Here is a 20115-nt window from a genome sequence, read left to right on the forward strand (position 1 = left end):
GCTTCTCCCTCTGCCTCTACCGCTCCCCCTGCTTGTTCTCTCTCTGTCAAATAAATGAATAAATAAAATCTTAAAAAAAAAAAAAGGAAACAAACTGAGGGTTGCTGGAGGGGAGGTGGGTGGGGGATGGGGTAACCAGGTGATGGGCATTAAGAGGGCATATGACGTCATGAGCACTGGGTATTATATGCAACTGATGAATCACTGACCTCTACTGCTGAAACCAATAATACACTGTTAATTGAATGTAAATTAAAAAAAAATGAACTAGAGTTGAGTCCACTCACATACATTGTGATAACCAACATATCTCCATCACCTTATTGTGTTTTCCTCTAAGACTGAACTTTTTCCTCTTCTTACCCTGTACACCTGCCCCTCCGTTCTTGGGAAGGTGTATGCTGGATAACCACTATTTTACCTGACTCTCCTAGTTATTTTAATATACATACTTAATGAAATCTAAAGTGAGTATTTTTTCCCTTCTTGTGAACAATTTGAGCACTAAGAATGCCTCAGCTCCAGGCTCCCCTACCTGCGTGCCCTTTCTACATGATCTCAGTTCTCTCCTGGGTCCCCCCATTAGCACGATTACTATTATTACTACTATTGTGTATATAGTCCATGTTGGCTTAGACTTAATGATGTATTTTGATTGGCTTTAAAATACGTCCACAGATTATTTGATTCTCCTTCCTTGAAAAGGTGGTGCCCGATTCCCCTCCTACACCCCTTGAGAAAGGACTGGACTGAGGACTGGCTTCTAAGCATCAGAGGTAAGACAGAGGTGACGTTGTGACTCAGTGACTCCTGAGCCAAGGTCCTCGCAGAGGCGCTCTCGGGTCATCTGCTCTAGGGGAAGCAGATGGAGTGCTGCGAGGACACGGAGACAAGGAATCCAGGTGCTCTACCAGCTGCCTCGTGAGGGCGCCATTTTGGAAGCCGGCCCTTTGGAGACAGTGGCCCCAGCAGACACCTCACCTGTGGCCACAGGACATTCCAAGCCGGACCGTCCAGTGCGACTGCTCCCGAGCTCCTCACCCACAGAAACAGCAAGAAAAGACCTGTTGCTTTAAACCACTGCGCCTCAAGTTAATTCATTCTGCAGCAGTAGATAGCTCATCCTTATTTAGGGCTCCTTCTTGACTTCTGCCTTTTTTCTGAAGTCCTTCCTCCAGAATTTTCTTTAGTGAAGTCCTGTGGGTGGTAAACTCGCATTTCGGGGTGTGGGGGGAGGAAATGTTTTTATTTATGTTACCCTCATTCTTGAAAGGGTTTCCCTGGGTCTGGCCTTGTGTGTTGGTGGTTACATTGTCTTGGCCGTTGCCTTCCTCTCCCCCGGGCCTCTGATGAGCTCCCTGGTAGGCAACTGCTTTCCTCCCTGGATTCTTTCATGATCTTGTGAGAATGTGCCTTTCTTCCTATTCAGCCTGGCTGGCATTTGCTGGGATTTCTGGATCAGAGAACGGAGGTTTTTAGACAATTCTGGGAAACTTAAAGCCAGTTTATCATCATATAGCTCCCCCTTCCTTGTCCTCTTCTAGGAAATGCAACCAGATGAGTGACTCTCGCCTCTTGTTCTGACTCTGGGCTGTGTTCTGGATCACTTCCTAAGCTCTTCTGGTTCACTAACTCTCCAGCTGAAAATTTTCATCGGAAGCTTAATCCATTTGAGGTTCTCATTTCCATTTTATTTCTATAGGTTGTTTGCTTTTTCATGCTTTATTGCTCATCTTTATAGACCAAAAGCTTATGCTTTCACAGAATAAGAAACTATAAAGACTATTCCTTGTTTATATTTTCAAGAATCTTTTATTTCTTCAGACATATAAAAGTTATTGTATATTCTCTGATAATTCCAATATCTTAAATTTTTGCGGAATCTGTTCTTTCTGCTGGCTGTCGTGGTGGGTGCACTCCTGGTGTGTGTGAAAAAGCTTTTTAATGTAGAGGTGCTCATTTTCCTTGGGACTTGACCTACATGAAATCACTGGGGCAGTGATTCTCAGTCAGGGACGATGTTTCTACCACCACCACCCCTGGGACATCTGGCAACCTCTTGAGACATTTTAGTTGTCACAACCGAGGGTGTGAACATCAACATCACACCGTAAGACAGCATCCCCTGCCCCTGACTTACTCAGCCCCAAATGTCACTAGTGCTCTGCAGAGGATGGGTCTGCTTCTGCCACCTGACCGGGACCTGCCAACCTGGGGCCACTTAAACTTCTTCCCTGGAGGTGTCTAGGGCCCACAGGTAGCCTGGTTTCAGACTGCAAACAAAGAGGACATGTGTTTACAGCCTGGGTAGAGCACCGAGGACAAGGGGGGTTCTATCCCTGAGTTGCCTTCCATGTAGCCAGCTCATCTTGCAGTGAAGTGGCGCTTCCTGAGGAGGGTCTCCTGGTGAAAGACAGCTGGGGCGGACACCGTGTTGTCTCATGTGAAGACAGCAGAGGGAATGCAGAACCTCCAGGTGAGGCAGACACCCCAGGGGACACGGCTGCCTCCTCCACTGTAATGGCTTCCTCAGATTCCTTCGTTCTGTCGTGGAGGGCTGGGTAGGGGTGAGCAAGGTGAAGTGGGGAGGGGGTGTTCTAGCAGATGGAACACCGTTTGCAAAGACCAGAGGTGGGAGGCTGGCCGTCCGGCTGCAGCCCAGCTCCTGGCAGGACCTGGGAAAGGCTGTAGAGGCCCAGCCCAGGGGCTGCCCTGAGCAATAGGGTCACAGGAGGATCAAGAGTGGGGGGGGGGGGCGGGATACAGTTTTCAGTTTTGGAAATGTCACGGGTTGCGTTTGGAGAACCTGTGAGCAGAGACTCCCAGTGAGAGGGTGGGCTCAGGGTCAGGTGTGGAGGACGTGGGACGGAAGTGGGGGAGAGCAGATCCAAGAGCTCCTGGTGAGTAGGTCCCAAACTGTCAATTGGGAGGATTTCTCCAGGGTGGCCACTGCTCTACATGTCCCAGTGGGTGCTGGGGGCCCTGTCTTACTCTTCAAGACCCATTCCCCTCTTGGCTCCCCTCCCACAGAGCCTGCGTGGGTCTAGACCTGGGGGTTCTTGGGCTCCCCAGAAGAGCCCACCCCACCCTCCGAGGAGGGCAGCTTGTATGCTGCGCAGATTTGGGCCTGACCCAGGACAATCCCCCTCACCGTCTGCAAGCCCAGCGTGGGGAACTCAGAGCTGGGGCCCACAGGGGGCAGCCAGCCACCCTCACCCCGGACCCCTCCTCTGCCGCCGGCACCCTCCAGGGCTGTGGGAGTCCACGTGCCCAAACTCTCCTGGTTGATGGGGTCTCACACCCCATGCCTGGGGCCCCCCCACCGCACAACCCAACAGTGATGTCATGTCCTCGGTGTGGGAGGCGAGTCCCTGTGGGGTGGAGGCTCCCCCTTCGGGGGAGGCCTGGTGCAGGGGTGGGGAGTTGTCCCTGACAAGGACCCTGCCTCGTCTCTTCCTGGACCCGGTGGCTTTCCTGCTCTGTGGCTGAGCCGGCCCAAGTCTGACACCGAGCTGGGGGGGGGGACAGGGAGGGTGTGGGGGGTCCCTACACCTGGGAACCTTGAATCATGTGGGGCAGGCCCCGGTGGGGGTGCGTGGACTACAAGGAACCTTGGGGGGCACCCCTGGGGGGCCCATGCTGACATCTCTCGTGGGGACAGAGCCCTCCCCAGGGGAGACCTCGCAGTGGCCGCTGCCGGGCGGCTCCGGCTGTCGTGCACGAGCACCCTCTGCTGGCCGCAGCCGGAAGTGCAGCCTAGTGGGTCCAGTACCTTTCCCTGGAGACCCCAGGTCAGAGAGGACAGGCCAGCGTAAAGCCCGCCTGCCCAGAGCTGCCTGAGATCTGGTAGACATGGGGGGCCCCCCACTGTCCACTGACGGCAGCAGTAGCAGCTTCACGCTATGTTAGCACAATGAAGGCTGGGACCCAGTCCGTGTCTGGGGCCACGGCACATTCTGGCCCACAGCCCACCCGCTGGCTCCACCTGGGGCTGACGGGGTCTGGGGGGCCTGGGGGAGCCCAGAATGCAAGAGAGGGAGAAACCTGTGTCCAGGCCAGTCAGGTGGTCTTCAGCCTAAGAGGGGCTCAAAGAGGTACCTGCCCGGGCTGACGGCCAGGCCAGGCCCTAAGGGCTGTGTCCACGCCCACGGCCAGCTAGATGAAGGTGGAGTCCAAGGGCCCGGCATCCTGCTGGCTGAGGGCGCGCGCCTCGAACAGCTGCTTGATGAGGGCAGATTTCTCCTGCTCCAGTCGTGTGATACGCTCACTCTTGCTGGTCACCTCCTGGGCAGGCGGGAAGTCGGTCAGGGCCCACCAGGCCTCCAGCCCCCACCCCCACCCTTCCCTGCTCCTCACCTGCGTGAGGAGCCGGTTCTGCTCTTTCAGCATGAGGATGGTCTGCTGCTGCCAGCCTGGGGCTGAGGGCGAGGCGGGGGCCGGGGCCGGGCCCGGGGGCCCCGAGGACAACGAGGGCAGAGCCTACGGGAGGGCATGGTCAGGCAGGCCTGGCATTCCCGGGCACAGGGTGAGGGGTGGCGCCACGCTGGGCACGGGCCCTCTGCGGGGGCTGGGCGGCCTGGGGGGCACTCACCCTGCCCGCGCAGGCTGCAGCCAGCAGCTCCCCCAGGCGCCGGGCCACCTCCTGCACCTTGGGTAGCAGCCGGCCCAGTGGGAGGGGGCTCCCCTCACTGCCAAAGTCCTGGGAGGAGAGCAGGAAAGGGGACGGTCAGCGAGCAGGACCAGCCAAAGATCAGCCACCGTGCCTTGAGGGGGGTCCTCACGGTGGCGCTTCTGTCCCCCCAGATGACTGCTTGGAGCAGACAGGGAGCCCTCGGTGTTGCCGGCGGGGGATTCTGCCCCAGGGTGTGTGGGGGGGGTCCCAGCACCCTGGGGGAGGGAATGTGCCCTGGAATAGGGCCGTCCTGTGCCGCCCCGGGGGTGCTGCTGGGTCTGGGGACAGGGACAGCCCAGCCTCGGGCGGCGTCACTCACGGCGCTGGCCCTGCTCTGGCCCAGACGGCGCTGGCACTCCTGCACGCGCTGCAGCTGTTGCCCGTACCAGTCACGGCCCCGCGCCATCAACTCGAGACCTTGCAGCAGCACCTCCTTCTCCTGCTCCAGCTCCCGCATCTGCTTCAGCTGCCCCGTGGGGGGCACACGTGCGAGTGAGCACGCAGACCGTGCTCACTGCGCGGGCCTCCGTGTGTGCGTGCGGAGCCACGGCCCACAGACCACCCCGCACCCCACAGCCCCCCAGAACACGGCCCTCCCTCAGCCCTCCACGCAGCCTGCCCCTGGGGCACACAGGCAACACTCCCCAGCTCAGCAGCGCCCCTTCGGGCAAGCGGTGTGCACGCAGCCGGTGAGCCGGGCCAACCTGGCGAAGGGGAGGTCATGAAGCCGGCTGGTGCGGGCCGTTCTGGGGAGGGGCCGTGCCCACTCCACATGCCCCAGCACACCCAGGCTGCTTCTCTCTAAAGGACTTCATCTGGCCCTGAGCCATCCCTCAAGCGGGTTCAAGCCCGCCGGGGAGACATGTTGGTAATTAACTGACATTCCAGCCCCTGGGACCCAGCTTTGGCTGCTACCTCCCAGGCGGAGGGGTGGTCCAGGAGACCAAGCGTGGGGGCCAAGTGCAATCCCAGGCAAGCTGGAGAATCCCCCAGAGCCCTCACTCACCAGGTCACAGTCCACACCGCTGGTGATGGTGTGTCTGCGACGTTCCCCTCGAGCACGGGGGGCCCGATGGGCATCGCCCGGGCCAAGCTCCTGGGGCCTGCAGGCCAGTGCACCTGCAGAGAGAGGCAAGGCCCTGGCTCATTTCCAGGCCTGCCTAGTCAAGCTCAATGCCCCCCACCCCAAGCCTGGCAATGCAAAGCTGGGTGTCCAGGCCGACATGCCTCTGGGGTCGTGGGCAGTTCGGAGCCTCTGCATGGATCCGCCCCATCTCAACCCATTCCGGGGGCGTGGGCAACCGCCTAGCCCTGCACACACTTTGCCTCTGTGGGGTCTGGTTCCCCACTTGACCCCCACCAACTCGCCTTACCCCTATCTTGGGGAGGGCTGTCTGGTCCTTGAGGCTGCATGTTTGTACACACATGCCCCAGCATGAGCGCCCTGAGGGCAAGGGCTTTACCCAGTTTGTCTGGGCATCCCCCGTGCACAGAGCCCCGGGCTTCCTTGCTTCTCTCTCCTTGTCTGCCGGGGCCTTTAAGGGCAGCAGGAGTTGGGGCAGGTGAAATGGGAGGGCACAGTTGGCCCAGACCTAACTTTTCCCAGGAAGGATAAAACAAAGTCGGGCCAACACATACGTGCAAACACCGTGCTCAGCGCATAACTTAGGAGTTTCTATGGCTCAGGCATCCACCTGTGGCGGAGTCGGCTTAGGGGTGAAAAGCCAGCAGGGCCAGCTGGCTTCCCTGGGGGATGGGGAGTGTATGCAGGGCAACCCAAGAGGGGAGGAGTGGGGTGCAGGTGTGGAGGAAATCGCCTTCCCCTGGCTCCCTAGCCCTATCCCCCACACCAGGCTCAGCCTCACAGGCTATGCCCCTGGCACTGGCAAAGGGGAGCAGGGGGTGATGCAAGAAGGGGACATGTCCACAGGGTTGGCACCAGGTGGCAGGGCAGGCCTCTGGCCAGCCCTAGCAGACAGGCTCCAAGCAAGCCCAGTGATCGCGTCCCAACCTGCCCGTGCTACATGGCTGGCAGAGAAGATAGAGCAGAGGGAGGCCGGGGGGCAGGGAACAATCCCAGAACACCTGGGCTTGGTCTGGGGGCAGCTCCCAGATTCCCGGATGACAGCACACTGAGTGTTCAGTTGGATGACCAGCAGGCGCAGGGAGCCCGGTCCCCGTCTGGGCCTGAGCGAGGAGCCTGTGCCCGCTGGGCCAGGGCAGGCCTGGGTGCACTGAGCTCCATCAGGGCCAAAGACGGGGGGCCTGGATCTCGGGGTGGGGGGCTCTGTGGGTATGGGGCCTTTCTCTTCCTGGGAAGCCAGGGGATCTTGGAGCTCCACATTTGGCACCCCGCACACATGCCATGCCTCTTGTCTGGGCCTGTTTGTAAAGGTGACAGTGAGAGGCTGGCCTGAGCCTAAAGCTGCCCCATGGGGAGCACTAGCCACCTGCCCAGCCCTGCGTCCATCCTCAGAGGGGTGCCCAGGGGTGCAGGCATGCAGGCTGAACGCCTTGAGGGGTTTGGACCCGGCCCCGATCCATAATGCAGCTGCTATTCCCAGAGCAGACACTAGAGGGGCCCACCGGGGTCGTTCAGCCATCTCCTGTCACTGCCAACTGCACTGGAAGCCAGGCAAGGACCCAGCTGACCACCCACGGGGCGCTGCGTCTGGGTCTCCCCCTGGTGTCAGCCCAGCAGGCCTTGAAGATTGGGCTGGAGACCCACCCACCCACCACTTGACTCTTCCTGGGACACCTCCACCGGCCTCGGTGGTGGGGGCAGCGGGCCCAGCCCTCTTGGTGGAGCCGCCAAACTAAGCACCCAAAAAGGCAGAGAGGGCCCCTCTCAGTCGGGGTAGCCTCTCTCCTCTGCACTAGAGGGAAACTCCTCTGTCTAGGCTGTTATCAGGGATGCAACTGAGGGCCTTAGTGTCCCCAGGTGTGGGGCAGGAATCCCCAGTGCTCAGCTCAGGCCGGGTAGGGCGACTTCCTGGTGGAGTTTGGAGTCACCCACCCGCCCCTTGGCCCTGGTAGCCTCCCACGGTGGCGGGGGAGGGGTTGGCCTGCCTCCGGCCGCGGAGAACACCGGGGAAGGCGAGAGGGCCCCTTCCCTCTAGGCGCTGACGGCCCTTGGGGCCACTTAGAGCTGCCCGCCCCCGTCCCCCGCGGTAGGAGAGGCGCCTGGCCTGAGGCGCAGGTCGCGGGGGTCGGGGGAGGCGGGCAGCTCTAAGCGGAAGCCGCCCCGCACTCACCAGAGTCCGCGCTCGGGCTCCGCTCCAGCGCCGCGCCCTGGGGCCGCTCGGGCTCCGCGGAACCGGGCGCTGCCTCTGCCGGCCCGCACAGCTTCTCCAGGCTGCGGGCCGCGCCGCCGGGGACGGTCGGCGGAGGCCGCGAGCCCAGGGGTAGGGGCTTCCTCTCCAGGACGGTCCGCGGCTCGTCGGCCGGCGCGAACACCAGGCGCGGCGGCGGCGGCGGCTGCTGAACCCCGGGCCGCGCGGGGCAGCCTTCCCGGGCCGGGGCGCGGGCCTGGCCCCGCGGGCCGCCGTCGGCGCTCGGCAGCGAGGTGCGCAGGCCAGCCACGAAGCGCTCGAAGGTCAGGTAGCCGCTGGCCGGGGCCACCTGGCGCAGGCCCTCGAGCACGCCGCGGGGTAACTCGCGCGCGTCAGCGCCCTGCCAGCGGGACTCGATCTCGCGCAGGTGCACGCAGCCGCGCCGCCGGTCGTCCAGGATGTCGAAGAGGGTGCGCAGGCTCTGCAGGAAGGCGCGCGGCAGCCCCTCGGTGCCGGGCGCGGGCGCGGCGGGGGGCCCGCGGCCCGGCTCGGCCATCGCGGCTCCGGCCATGGGCGGCCGCCGCCGGGCTCAGTCCCCGGCTCCGTCCTCGGCTCCGTCCCCGCGCGGCCCGACGGCGGGGCCCGGCCGGCGCGCGCAACGCGCCGCGACAATAGCTGCGACTTTTTGAATGGACCCTCCTCGTGGCGTCAGCGCTCATTAGCATTCGCGGCGGCCATTGGCCGAAGCCGGCCCGTCTGCTCCCGGATTGGCTGAGAGGCCGCCAGCCCGGTTTGATTTTCCGCCGAGGGCCCCGCCCCGCGCGCTCCCGCCGCCGTGCCGGCTGCGGCCGGGGATGCGCAGCGGCCCGGGACCGCCGGGGAGGGGGGGCGGGGTCCCGCAACTCGGCCCCCCTCGGCCTCGCGGGTGGGGGAGAGAGGCCCGAGCGGACCCCTTTCTGCTCCCCCCGCCACCGGCAGCCCTCTCGCGGCGGTTCGGCCCTCTCCGAGGGGCGGGGCCTGGGGCCCTACGGAAAACCTGTCCCCGGTGGCCTCGTGGGGGTAAGGATGGGGAGCACACCTGCTCCAGGGATTTACCTTCTCCGCCTGGCTCCCCTGGGGACTCTTCGCCCCCTACTCGGGGTCCCCTGGCCCAGGCACCCCGACTCTGGGGCCCATTTACCGGGAAAGTCCCAAGAGGATCGTGGGCTCCAGCCAGCTGGGCGCTTCCCGTCACAGAGGCCTCTCTGTCCACAGTGCTGCTGGCTCCTCCCCTTGTCCCTGGGGACGGCCTGGCCTTTCCTGCCTACTGCAGGACAAAGCCACTTTTTCCTGTGTCCCCAGATCTCCATCTGGTGACCCGCTCTCCTCTGCTTCCAAAGTCCTCTGCCCCAGCCTCTTCCTCTGGCTGGACACTTCCTGCAGCTGCTCCCTGACTCTCACAGCCTCTGCAGGCCAGCCGGCAGCCCTGTGTCCCCAGCGGCCCCTGCTTCATTTCCAGCCAGGATCCCGTCCTTCTGTCTGGCCAGTCTGGGAGGGGGCTGGAGCTTAGCCTGCTGTCTCCTCAAGAAGAGAACTTTCTCCTGTTAGGGTAGTAAAATGAATTTCTTCCTGCCCAGGAATGTGAGGTCAGCTGGGACAGGTGCTATGTTCAGGAGAGTTCCCCCGGTCAGGGCTTCCTGACTCCATTCTAAATGAGGCTTCCCTTTATTAATTTCATAGCCCTCAAAGTTGGGGCTCCGTTGTGGTAAGGAATTTTGGAAAGACCTAGAAAGCTGTGAGCCTGGCGTTACCCCATGGAGCCTGATCCATCCCTGCCTTCCCCTTTAGTGGCAGAACCAGCCAAAGTCCCAGCATTCAAGCTGTTTGTCCTGCAGTTCATCTCCCCTTCCTACTCCCCTTCCAGCACACCCTGCCTGGTCCCTCATCCTTAGGGTACCCAGCAGTCCCTCACCTTGGGCCCTTGCACATGGTAGCTCTCCCACCAGGAACACCTTTGCCTGTCTGCTCCAGGCTGATCCCTCTGCATCCTTTGAAACTCCACTCAGGTACCTGACCCACAGCTTGGAAGTTATAGTCCTGATCTTCAAAGCATGAGGCTGCCTTCTAGTGATGGTGCTTCTGTCCCCATGAGTCCCTCCCTGTGCTTTCTGGAAGCAGGACAGGGCCGCCCCATGGCCTAGCATGAGTCTGGTCCACAGTGGAGGCTTAGTGGGTGGCCCACACATGGGAAGCCCCATCCTGTGGAAACGCCACCCTCGGGTGGGATGGGGAAGCCTGCAGACAGCTCCATGGGGGTTCGTGCCAGTGGCCAGCAACAGCTCAGGACAGCAGGACAGCATGGCCAGCAGCACCCAGGCCAGGCCCCTGTGAACCTGAGCCCACCGCACAGAGAGAACAAGGCCTTCTCAGAGCATCAGGAACTGTGGGGGAGGAGGCCCTCGGTCTGTGGGCTTCCTGGTGGGCTTCCCCGGCTAGGCACTGGTGGAAGGCATGGAGACACTGGAGTCGGTACCAGCTCCGGGTGTGGGACTAGGGCGTGGTCCCCTGTACTTCCCGTCCTGAATTCTGACCACTTCCTCCTTCTACCCCACTTTCCAGCCTGGCCCAACACTTTCCTAGCTCTGTATCTTTCAGTGTTGCTGTCACCCCCAGGGGCTTCCCAGAGCCCCAGACCAAGTGGGGCCCTGTGGTTTTGAGGTGCCGGCCCCAGTTGTAATTATGTTCTCACTGTGCCAGCTTGGAGCTTCCTGGAGGTGGATGGTGGGGCCCTCTGTCCCCAGCCTCACACAGTCCCTGCGTCTGCACAGGTTCTCTGGCCTCCATCCCGTAGTAACAGCCGGGGACCCATGCTGGCCTCTGGACCCTGGCTCCCCTGAACCCTTTGGATGAAGCCCTAGGGCACAAGAAAGGTGATTCCTGGGTCACAAGCCTGCCTTTGCCGGGTTGTCCAGGAGCTTGTTGCTCACTTCTCCCTCGCTGACACCCCCACCTGTCTGCCCAGGTGGGCCAGCTCCCCTACTCTTGCCCTTCAGGTGCCTCTGGCTACCCAGCCTCAACTGTCCAAACCCTTCTGATCTCAGCCCCTCCCCCCATCTTGAAGCGAGATTTGGGGGTCTCTCTGAGATGAACTCTGAGTTCATGGGACACCTGTCTTCAAGGGCACATGTGCGGGGGGTGAGAGTTCCCATGGACTCTGGCCTGGGGTGCGGAGCCCACTCTGCTTCTGGGCTCCCTCCCTCCCTCCCATGCTCACCCTCCATCTCTAACATGTGCCCTTCAACTATCACAAACTAGTGAAGCAGGCCATTCATAGATTCATTCACTCATTCAGCAAGCACTCCCTGAACACTTGATGTGGCCCAGTCACTGAGCTAGGTGTGGGATCCAACACTCATTCATTCATTCAACAAACATGTACTGAGTACCTACCGTGTGCTGGGCAATGATCTAAGGTGATGGGGCAGAGCAGTGAACCAAACTACCTCCAGCTCTCCTGGAGTTTCCTTTCCTTGCGGAGCCCGGGCAACAGAGAATGCAGAAAGGCAGGAAGGAACAGAGACGAATGTGAGGGTGCTCTCTGAGCCAACATGACCTGGGAGTAGTCCAGGCCAGAGGAACAGCAAGTGTAAAGGCCCTGTGGCAGGCCTAAGGCTACCCTTGGAAGATAACTTCTTTCAGGTCCACCAGGACTTAGAGTGGGCCCCCAGGGGGGCGGTGGGAAGCTCTGCTTCCTAACCCAGGAAGGGGGTATGTGGGAGTCTCTGTGCAGAACCTGCCTGCAAAGACACACAATTGCCCTAACAGGGGTTAGCTGGGGCAGGCCTGAGAGAGATGTTACTTTTCCTTTCAGGTCCCAAAGTGCCGTTTGAATTTGTTTTACCCTTGAGCATGTATTACTTTTAGACTTAATAAAACTAATTTCTAGAAGAAAGCTTTGTCCCAAAATGGCCAAAGCTACTCACTATTTTTCACTAAGGGAGTTTATAAACAGCAGGATATCTATATCTATCGATCTATATATTTTTTAATAAACAGCAAGATATATTAAACTCGGATAGTTAATATAACATGGCAGGGCCAAGGGCTGCTCCTGAGCGGTTCTGGTTACATGGCAATGAGGAGGAAGGATGTGAAGGAGGGAGCCCCCAAGGATGCAGAGTGGCCTTCTTGGGAGTCCTTGCTGGCATCCAGACGCCGGGGCTTACTGTTGATCTGGCTCTATCCTCCCCAGCCCAGCCGCCAGGAGTCTTGGTCAGTGCCAATGGCCACGTGCAGGGACAGACCCTAGCCTCCCCCTCAGGTGTCCTGACCGTCAGGGCTGTGGGTCCAGAAAGGGGTGCATTAGAGCTGAAGTCAGCCCTCACGCGCCCGGGCCAGGGGCGTCGCAGATCCCGTGAGGGGGCTTCCCGACTCGGGGCGCCCCGGGCCCCTATGCCTCAGGCGTCCCAGCGCCCTGACTCGGCCCCTCCGTGTCCTGCGGCCGGCGAGACCCCAGAGCGCGCGGGCCGCGGCCGAGCGGACAGGGGCGGGGTCAGGCCCGGAGAGGGGCGGGGCACTCGGAGGCGGGATCGAGGCGGGGCGCCCTGGTCCCGCCTCTCTGGGGTCGTCACCGCCCGCTGGGTCCCGTGACGCCCGTAGGAGCGCGCGAGTCACGAGTACTCGCGCGGCCGACAGCGGCGACATGGCTTCGGAGCGGGATGTGCGCGCCCGGCTGCAGCGCGCTGGCCAGGAACACCTGCTGCGCTTCTGCGCCGAGTTGGCGCCGGGGCCGCGCGCCGCCCTCCTGGCCGAGCTGGGGGCGCTGGAGCCGGAGGCGCTGCGCGAGCACTGTCGGCGCGCGGCTGCGGCCTGCGCGCACCCCCCGGGCCCTCCGCCCGACCTGGCCGCGCGCCTGCGGCCCCTGCCCCCCGAGTGCGTGGGCAGCGCGAGCCGGTGCGACCCGGAGATGCGGCGGCTCTGGGAGGAGGAAGGTGGGCGGGGCGGGGGTCCCGGGCGGGGCGGGCCTGGCCGGCGGAGGGGGCCCGGCCCCAAGGGGGGTGACAGGAGAGGTTGTACTTGGAGGAGTTTAGCGTGCCTCATTCCTTTGTGGAGTCCGCTTTCACTCGCAGCTCGCGACTGGAGTGTGGGGCTCCAAACGCTGCCACGGTGGTAGCCGCCCCTAGACGGCTTGCCCTCGGGAGAGAGTGCTTTGTGCAGGTGCACCTGTCTGAACAGCAGCCCAGCCCGCAGGCGTATTGACCGCGGGGAACCCTTGCACAATTGCACTCGCTCCCTTTCACATCAGCGCTGGCCCAGGTGCACTCTTGGCCTCGTGGCCTCACAGGTGAGGCAGGTGCTCCTGGAGGGAAGCCTGCCCAGGGCCCCCACTGCACTGCTCTGACCAGCCTGACCTGGTGTTCCTTCTGAAGGACCCAGGCTGGGAATGAACCCTGGAGGACGTCATCAGGACCCCTGATGGGTCCGGACAAGGTGGGGCGTGGGTGGGGCCCTGGCCCACAGGGGGTCAGAATGTTATTTGGAAGTTGCTGTTCTGTGGCTGTCAGAAGTCTTAGAGTCCTAGACCCAAGTGTGGCTTGCTCTCAGGTGAAGGGGGGGTTGTGTGGCAGGTCCCAGGTGTCCCCCTCATGGCACCCTGCACCTCCAGGTTTCCGCCAGATCGCCCTGAACAAGGTGGCCGTGCTGCTACTGGCCGGGGGGCAGGGCACTCGCCTGGGCGTGACCTACCCCAAAGGCATGTACCAGGTGGGGCTGCCCAGCCAGAAGACCCTGTATCAGCTGCAGGCGGAACGGATTCAGCGGGTGGAGCAGCTTGCTGGCCAGCGCCATGGGACCCGCTGCACCATCCCCTGGTGCGCCTTCTCTGCATTACTTTGTCCCCAGAATGACCCCCTGCCCCTGTAGCACCAACCCTGTCCCACACCCAGACCCGGACTCCAGGGCCAGCCCCTGTCGCACCCTGGCCTGCTCAGCTTTGCCTCCCCTTGAAGGTACATCATGACGAGTGAGTTCACGCTGGGGCCCACGGCCAAGTTCTTCAAGGAGCATGACTTCTTCCACCTGGACCCCAACAACGTGATCATGTTTGAGCAGCGCATGCTACCTGCTGTGACCTTTGATGGCAGGGCCATCCTGGAGCAGAAAGACAAGGTTGCCATGGCCCCAGGTATGTCCCACCCCTGAGCCAGGGAAGGACTGCCTGGCCTAGAACAAGGAGCTAATTAGAGGTCGGGAGGACTGTGGCAGAGGCCAGAATCGTGTGCCTGAAGGCTGTGTGGTCCCGGGTGAGTGGCCTCTCCTCTCTGGGCCGTGGTTCCCATCTGTCACATGAAACAACCATAGGGCTACTTGGATAGTGACGGAGAGCCGCCTCAGGTACAAGGTCCAGCCCCAGGGGCCTCCCCTGCCTCCAGCATGCCCGGGACTAGATGGCTGAAGCCCTGCGGCAGCCCTCCAAAGAGTGGTCCCCCCTCCCCCTGCAGATGGCAACGGGGGGCTGTACTGTGCACTGTCAGACCACCAGATTCTAGAGGACATGGGGCGTCGGGGAGTGGAGTTCGTGCACGTGTACTGTGTGGACAACATCCTCGTGCGGCTGGCTGACCCCGTCTTCATCGGCTTTTGCGTGCTTCGAGGCGCAGACTGTGGGGCCAAGGTGAGCCCGCCCTGCCGGCCTTGCCCCGCCCCCTCCGCCCCGCCCCCGTCCATCTGGCCCCGCCCCAGCCAGCCTTCCCAGCCCGGGCCTTGGCTGCAGGTGGTGGAAAAGGCGTACCCCGAGGAGCCCGTGGGTGTGGTGTGCCAGGTGGACGGGGTCCCCCAGGTGGTGGAGTACAGTGAGATCAGCCCCGAGACTGCGCAGCTTCGTGGGCCCGATGGGAGCCTGCTCTACAGCCTGGGCAACATCTGCAACCACTTCTTCACCCGAGACTTCCTCCAGATGGTCAGCAGGTGTGCTCCGCAGGTGGCCGCAGGTGCTGGCAAGAGTGGCCTGCAGCCTGCACTGACCGGGGCCAGCTGGCCCACAGTGACCTGAGCCAAGTGGGGCTGTGGGTTGGGCTGCAGAAAGGCCCTGCATTTCAACAAGCCAGGGGCCCCAGAGCCCTGGCAGCTGCGGCCGTGAGGCTCTGGGGCCACGTCGGCCTGCTCTTCCCCCCATGCCGCGGCAGTTGCCTGCAGGCACCACCCCTTAGCCTGTGGCTTACCGGCTGCCATTTCATCTGGGCGGGGATGTGGCCACTGGGGTGTCTCTCTCTCTCTCTCTCTCTCTCTCGGGCTGGGCGGGGCGCGCAGGGGATGCCTGTGCCCTTCCGGAGACCAGGCTCAGTGCCAGCACTCCTACCAGCTGTCTTGCCTGACTGGGTGTGCAGAGAGGTAGGGATGGTGCTCCCGGCGGCATCCCGTCTGAACGGTCTTTCCTTCTGTTGTCCTCCTGTGTCCCCAGCGAGTTTGAGCCCTTGCTGAAGCCGCATGTGGCTGTGAAGAAGGTCCCATACGTGGATGAGGAGGGAAATCCGGTAAAGCCGATAAAACCAAACGGGATAAAGATGGAGAAGTTTGTGTTTGATGTGTTCCAGTTTGCTAAGTTAGTGGCAGAAGTCATTTATTTTTTCCTTCTTCCCTCTCTCTGTTTTGGTGGTGGGTTCTGAGGCCTCGTTGGGCCGGGAAGTGGAGGCTTGCGGGGGACACAGTGGGAGCGCCCCTTTGCAGTGGGGAGTAGGGGCTGTAGGCAGGCTCAGGGAGAAGGTCAGAGGAAGTAGCCCCTGTGGTGTGAGGCTGGCAACATCTGGGGTGTGGCTGCAATCTGTGGGGCTTTGTACTCTGGGAGACACCCCTGCCCCTCCTGAGCCCTCCGTCTGTCCCTCCTAAGCCCTCTGTCTGCTCCTGGCCTGGGGTTAGGAGGCTGTTTCCAGGCCAGGTGGCTGGGGGACTCCCAGGGGATGTGGCCCTCACCCTGGGGTCCCAGGATCTGGGCGTTTGGCTGGTGGGAATGGAAGGACTTCAAGCAGCCCCAGGGACCTCAGGGGCAAAGATGCATGCAGTGCCTTTGGGGCCTCCTCCACGGAGGCGACCCCCACTTAGTCATTGGAACCCCGGAACAGCTTCACCTGCCCAGGACCGGGGCCTCTGGGCCAGGACTCCGGGTCACTAGTTCTCTTCCGCACAGGAGCTTCGTGGCCTTTGAGGTGTCCCGGGAGGAGGAGTTCTCTCCGTTGAAGAATGCTGCCTCAGCTGCCAGGGACAACCCCGCCACGACTCGGTGCGCCCTGCTCACGCAGCATTACCGCTGGGCCCTGCAGGCAGGGGCCCACTTCCTGGATGCCTGTGGGGCCCGGCTCCCTGAACCGCCCAGGTGAGTGTGGACCTCAGCATGCCCTCCAAAGGACAAGGGAGTCCGGTTCCAGACCCCGGCCCCAGGGCCTTGCAGGCTGTGCTGCCGTCTGAGCTGCGGCGGGGGCTCGAGCTCCACACCATGCTGAGTGCAGGTGGCCCGGTGCCCTGCCCGGCCATACAGCGACTGCCTGCAGCCTGGGGCCCAGCCCCTCGAGGTCAGCTCAGGGCCCGGGGCGAGCTGGGTGGCTGCCACCCTTGCTGACTCACTCATAAGCTTTGAAGCCAAGACCTAGGCGTGACATTTGGAAGATAGCAAGGCAGGTCCCTCTTTAGGGCTGGCAAAGGAAAGGACGTGAGGTTTCTGTGTCCTCAGGCGTCCGCAGCCACCACCTAATCTGGCAGCCCAGGTGCTGTGTGGGGGCCTGCGGGCTGAGGGGTGTTTTCCTGCCCAAATAAGAGCCTGTCACTTGGGCAGGGGCAGTGTGCTGACGGCTCTGAGTGTGCAGAGGCGGGGGTATAGCTGAGTGAAGAACGTGGGGAGCAGGGTTGGGCAAGCACAGCGCAGGACATGCGCCCAGGACCATGTGCTGACACACGGGTTCCCACAGCCTGCCCGGCAGCAGAGAGCCCCCCGCCATCTGTGAGATCTCGCCTTTGGTGTCCTACTCTGGAGAGGTGAGCGCCCACTGGCCCACATGGGCTTTCTGGGGTAGGGCATGCAGGATCGGGGGCGGGGGCTGGGGAGAAGTGGGTGCTGGGGTAGAAAGTCAGAGATCTGACTCAGTTTACCTAAGGGGAAATAGTTTCGTAAGTTACAGAGGATCTTCCGGGACATGGAGTGGGTGACAAATCAAGAGGCCCTCATAGGTCTTGGAGGGGCCAGGAGGATGTCAGGTGCGGTCAGTTTGGGGTTCTGGCCAGGAAGACTTTATGGGAGCCTTGCTGAGGGAGGAATGCTGGCCCCAACCCTCTAAGAAGATCTGGCCTGAGCTTACCCAAAGGTCTTATAAGGGCCTGGGTCTAGAAGTGGCATCCAACCCTTGCTGCTGGAAGCCTCTCTGGCCCTACCTCACCCTGGTTCGAGGTGAATTTGTACCCCCTTAAGGACTGAGAGGTGAATATGAGGCCATGATGACTTTCTTGTTTCCAGGGTCTGGAGGAATACCTGCGAGGCCGGGAGTTCCGGTCCCCACTCATCCTGGATGAGAACCAGGCCAGGGCTCTGCAGCCCTGACTCACTCCCAGAGCTGCCAACCCCGGGGGCCTGAGGGGCAGGGACACGGGTACCTCCACCGGGGTGGGGCCCCTCCCATCACCGGTACCGTGGACAGAAATGACCCCAGGCGGGCTGGGGACCAACAAGGGCTCTTTGTCTGCGCTCCAGGCTGTGGGGTGTGGGCGGGAGGCAGAGGTGTGGCGTCCTCGCTCAGAACAGAGGCCCCCCGGAGGACCGATGGCACGTCCAGCCCTACACGCACACCCGCTTGCTGAGGAGCGCCAGCCGCTCCAGCTTTCCTGCAGAGGCACAGAAGAGGCAAGGAGAGGGAGGGGGCGGCGTCTCTCCCTCACAGGGCACCGCGTCTGAGGCGCCGCCCCCTCCCTCCCTCTAGCAGCTGAACCGTACCTGCGGTGAGGCTGGGGGAGGGTTCGCAGCCCAGCCCCCCAACTTCCCACCACCCCCAACCCACACGGAGCCTGCACACCTAAAGCTGGATCCTCTCAATTTCCCTCGGACGCCCCGGCTGCTCGGCCCCGTCTACGGTTGGTTCGGGCTGCTGAATTGTACGTGCTTCCGCCAAGAACCAGCGGGACCAACGCCAGTGGCCTCACATGGTGGTTCAAGCTGAAATATGACCAGCCAGGGAGCTCCAGCCCTCGACCAGCTTGCCAGCAGCTTCCGACAGGTCTCGGTGCTCACGTCCTCCCGCGCTCTCTGGAGCCACAGCCCCACCTATGGGTCCACAAGCCCTGCACTGCACCCCCGCACCCTGACAGAGGCTGGGGGAAACCCGCAGGCCCAGGCCCTGAGCCCCTGCCTGGCCTTGCTGCGCCGGGCCCCCGTGCCTTCTTTCCCCTCCGGAAAGCAACACAGGGGCGCCAACCTCCCCACTGACGTGGACAGCGGCATGAATTGCAGCCTGCTGCCAAACCCGGCCACCTGCCCCCACCCCCTCCACGGCAGCCCACACCCCCGTGCAAGCTGTGCTCTCCCCAGGGGGAGCACGTTCCCTGGACAGCGGGTTCACATGCAGCTGATTCCCCCAGCAGCTTGCAGGGGGCGGTAGACCTGTCCATGCACCCTGACCTGGGCAAGAGGGCAGGGGCAGGGGCAGGGCCCCGCCCAAAGCCCAGAGGAAGACTTCGCTCCCACCCAGGTCCTGCCCGCCCTTTGCAAACCTCAGAGTTGCACCGTGTGCCTTAGGACCCTTCTCCCAGCTGCTCCACAGGCAAGCAGAGGGCCCGGGACAGAGGAGGGTCGGCCAAGGTGGAGGTCCGGGTCCGGGGTCCTGCCCACAGCTGAGCAACCCTGCAACCTCTTTTCTACACTAGGTGGAAAAGACTATGAAGCAGCTTGCTTTGAAGGGCACGGTTTATTTGAAAGTAATTACACCTTTACAGCGAGTTTCAAACATAGCACAGAGGGGTCCCCGGGGCCCTTCACCGTGTCCCGAGGGACTGGCAGCTTCCAAGATCGTGGGGCGCCACCAAACCAGGAACGCCGGGAGGGCTCTGAAGTGCTCTCTCACAGGTGTGCGTTCCCGTGCCTCCTGGGCACTCGAGGCAGCATGGGCCCCTCCCCACAACGCTGTCTGTCCCTCAGGCTACCTTTAGAGCCTCTAACCCCAGACCACCGATCACGACACCCCTGGCTTTTGAAAGACTGCCACAAACTCTTTGATTTCCCACAGAATGACAGCGGGGGTGGGGAGGAGGGCGGATTTCCAATAAACTCAAGATGCCGTGATTGACCCCTGGCCTGGCGAGTGCAGTTTCTGACCAGCACACGTCGTGGGAACGACAACCCGGTGTTCCCGGCTCTGTCCCTGCAAGGGAACAGGAGTCCACACCCCGAGCCGCTCCGGCTCTGGGCTGCCCGGGAATCCCCTCGTGCTCCCGCCCAGCTCTTCGCCAGGGTCTCAGAGCGGCCGGAGACAACCCAGTGGGTCAGACACCCGGGGGTGGGCCCAGAACCTGCCCCCCGAGCCAGCGCTCCAGGGGAGGGCTCCTGCACTCTCAGCTTGGGAGCCTGGTGACACCCTCCAGATCCCACCGTCTGCCTGCTAACGGGACGTGCAGGGAAGGAGGCATTCGGGCACGGCTGGCGCCACCAGCGGAGTTGGGTGTGGGGAGACACCGGCGGAGGGGGTCTCTAGAAGGGACGGGGACGGGAGAGCACGAGGCTCCCTCTGGGGCAGGCTCAGACTAGCCCAGGTGCTGAGCAGGACGCACACGCGGAAATGCTGCCGCCAGGACTGCGGGGCGGCGGGCTCACCCAAGGAGCCCGGCCCGCAGAGCGCCGCGCAGGGGCCGAGTTCGAGGTGCGGAGGCGGCAAGCACCGGGCAGGGCCCGGAGCCGGGCAGACCCTCGGCGCTACGGGCCTGCGCCGCCCTTCCGCGCCTCCGCGGAAGGGAACCGCGCGCACCGCTCGCTGCAGCGGTCGTCAGCGCGCCCCGAGGGCCATCGGGCCCCGAGGATGGAGCCGGAGGGCCGCCGCCCTGCCTGCCCCGACTCCGCCTGCTGCCTGGGCCGGGGACTCTGCCGGGCCGCGGAGCGCCGGCCGGTCCCCGAGAGACCCCGCCGAGCCCAGGCCAAGGCTGCGCGCCGGCGGGACGCTGTGCGCA

The 20115-nt window shown here is 62.6% G+C and overlaps 2 protein-coding genes across 7 annotated transcripts; one reads left to right on the top strand and one right to left on the bottom strand.

The window, feature by feature from the left end:
* Nucleotides 1-1789: 1789 nt before the first annotated feature.
* On the bottom strand, nucleotides 1790-8712 carry SAPCD2 (suppressor APC domain containing 2). Of its 4 annotated transcripts, XR_014140241.1 has the most exons (7): nucleotides 7927-8712; nucleotides 5679-5791; nucleotides 4992-5138; nucleotides 4592-4699; nucleotides 4357-4479; nucleotides 4099-4284; nucleotides 1790-2557 (listed from the first exon to the last, which is right to left on the bottom strand). XR_014140241.1 is itself a non-coding variant. In XM_081803996.1 (6 exons), the coding sequence occupies exons 1-6, from the start codon at nucleotides 8513-8515 to the stop codon at nucleotides 4156-4158; spliced, it is 1209 nt and encodes a 402-aa protein (XP_081660122.1). In that variant the 5' UTR covers nucleotides 8516-8712; the 3' UTR covers nucleotides 1790-4155. The 4 variants fall into 4 exon arrangements, 3 of the variants coding, with proteins under 3 accessions (XP_081660122.1, XP_081660124.1, XP_081660123.1); XM_081803996.1 differs by having other exon boundaries at nucleotides 1790-4284; XM_081803998.1 differs by lacking the exon at nucleotides 4992-5138 and having other exon boundaries at nucleotides 1790-4284.
* Nucleotides 8713-8783: 71 nt separating this feature from the next.
* Nucleotides 8784-19241, top strand: UAP1L1 (UDP-N-acetylglucosamine pyrophosphorylase 1 like 1). Of its 3 annotated transcripts, XR_014140240.1 has the most exons (10): nucleotides 12588-12914; nucleotides 13589-13793; nucleotides 13932-14107; nucleotides 14424-14596; nucleotides 14696-14889; nucleotides 15383-15523; nucleotides 16106-16291; nucleotides 16881-16947; nucleotides 17423-18719; nucleotides 18823-19241. XR_014140240.1 is itself a non-coding variant. In XM_031032452.2 (9 exons), exons 1-9 carry the CDS (start codon nucleotides 8799-8801, stop codon nucleotides 17504-17506), a joined length of 1431 nt encoding a protein of 476 aa, XP_030888312.1. In that variant the 5' UTR covers nucleotides 8784-8798; the 3' UTR covers nucleotides 17507-19241. The 3 variants fall into 3 exon arrangements, 2 of the variants coding, with proteins under 2 accessions (XP_030888312.1, XP_081660118.1); XM_031032452.2 differs by lacking the exon at nucleotides 12588-12914 and adding an exon at nucleotides 8784-9003 and having other exon boundaries at nucleotides 17423-19241; XM_081803992.1 differs by having other exon boundaries at nucleotides 17423-19241.
* The last annotated feature ends 874 nt before the right edge of the window (nucleotides 19242-20115 follow it).

Source organism: Leptonychotes weddellii, chromosome 14, assembly GCF_054177405.1.
Source record: "Leptonychotes weddellii isolate Sample4059 chromosome 14, ASM5417740v2, whole genome shotgun sequence".
NCBI lineage: Eukaryota > Metazoa > Chordata > Mammalia > Carnivora > Phocidae > Leptonychotes > Leptonychotes weddellii.

Excerpts from the sequence above, each read along its gene's own strand:
- SAPCD2 (XM_081803996.1), bottom strand. The coding sequence starts at position 8,515 with ATGGCCGGAGCCGCGATGGCCGAGCCGGGCCGCGGGCCCCCCGCCGCG. Across the intron at positions 5,792-7,926 it reads GAGCCCGAGCGCGGACTCTG|GTGCACTGGCCTGCAGGCCC; the intron begins GTGAGTGCGGGG and ends CTCTCTCTGCAG. Across the intron at positions 4,285-4,356 it reads AGAACCGGCTCCTCACGCAG|GAGGTGACCAGCAAGAGTGA; the intron begins GTGAGGAGCAGG and ends CCGCCTGCCCAG.
- UAP1L1 (XM_081803992.1), top strand. The coding sequence starts at position 12,626 with ATGGCTTCGGAGCGGGATGTGCGCGCCCGGCTGCAGCGCGCTGGCCAG. Across the intron at positions 12,915-13,588 it reads GCGGCTCTGGGAGGAGGAAG|GTTTCCGCCAGATCGCCCTG; the intron begins GTGGGCGGGGCG and ends CTGCACCTCCAG. Across the intron at positions 16,948-17,422 it reads TGGTGTCCTACTCTGGAGAG|GGTCTGGAGGAATACCTGCG; the intron begins GTGAGCGCCCAC and ends TCTTGTTTCCAG.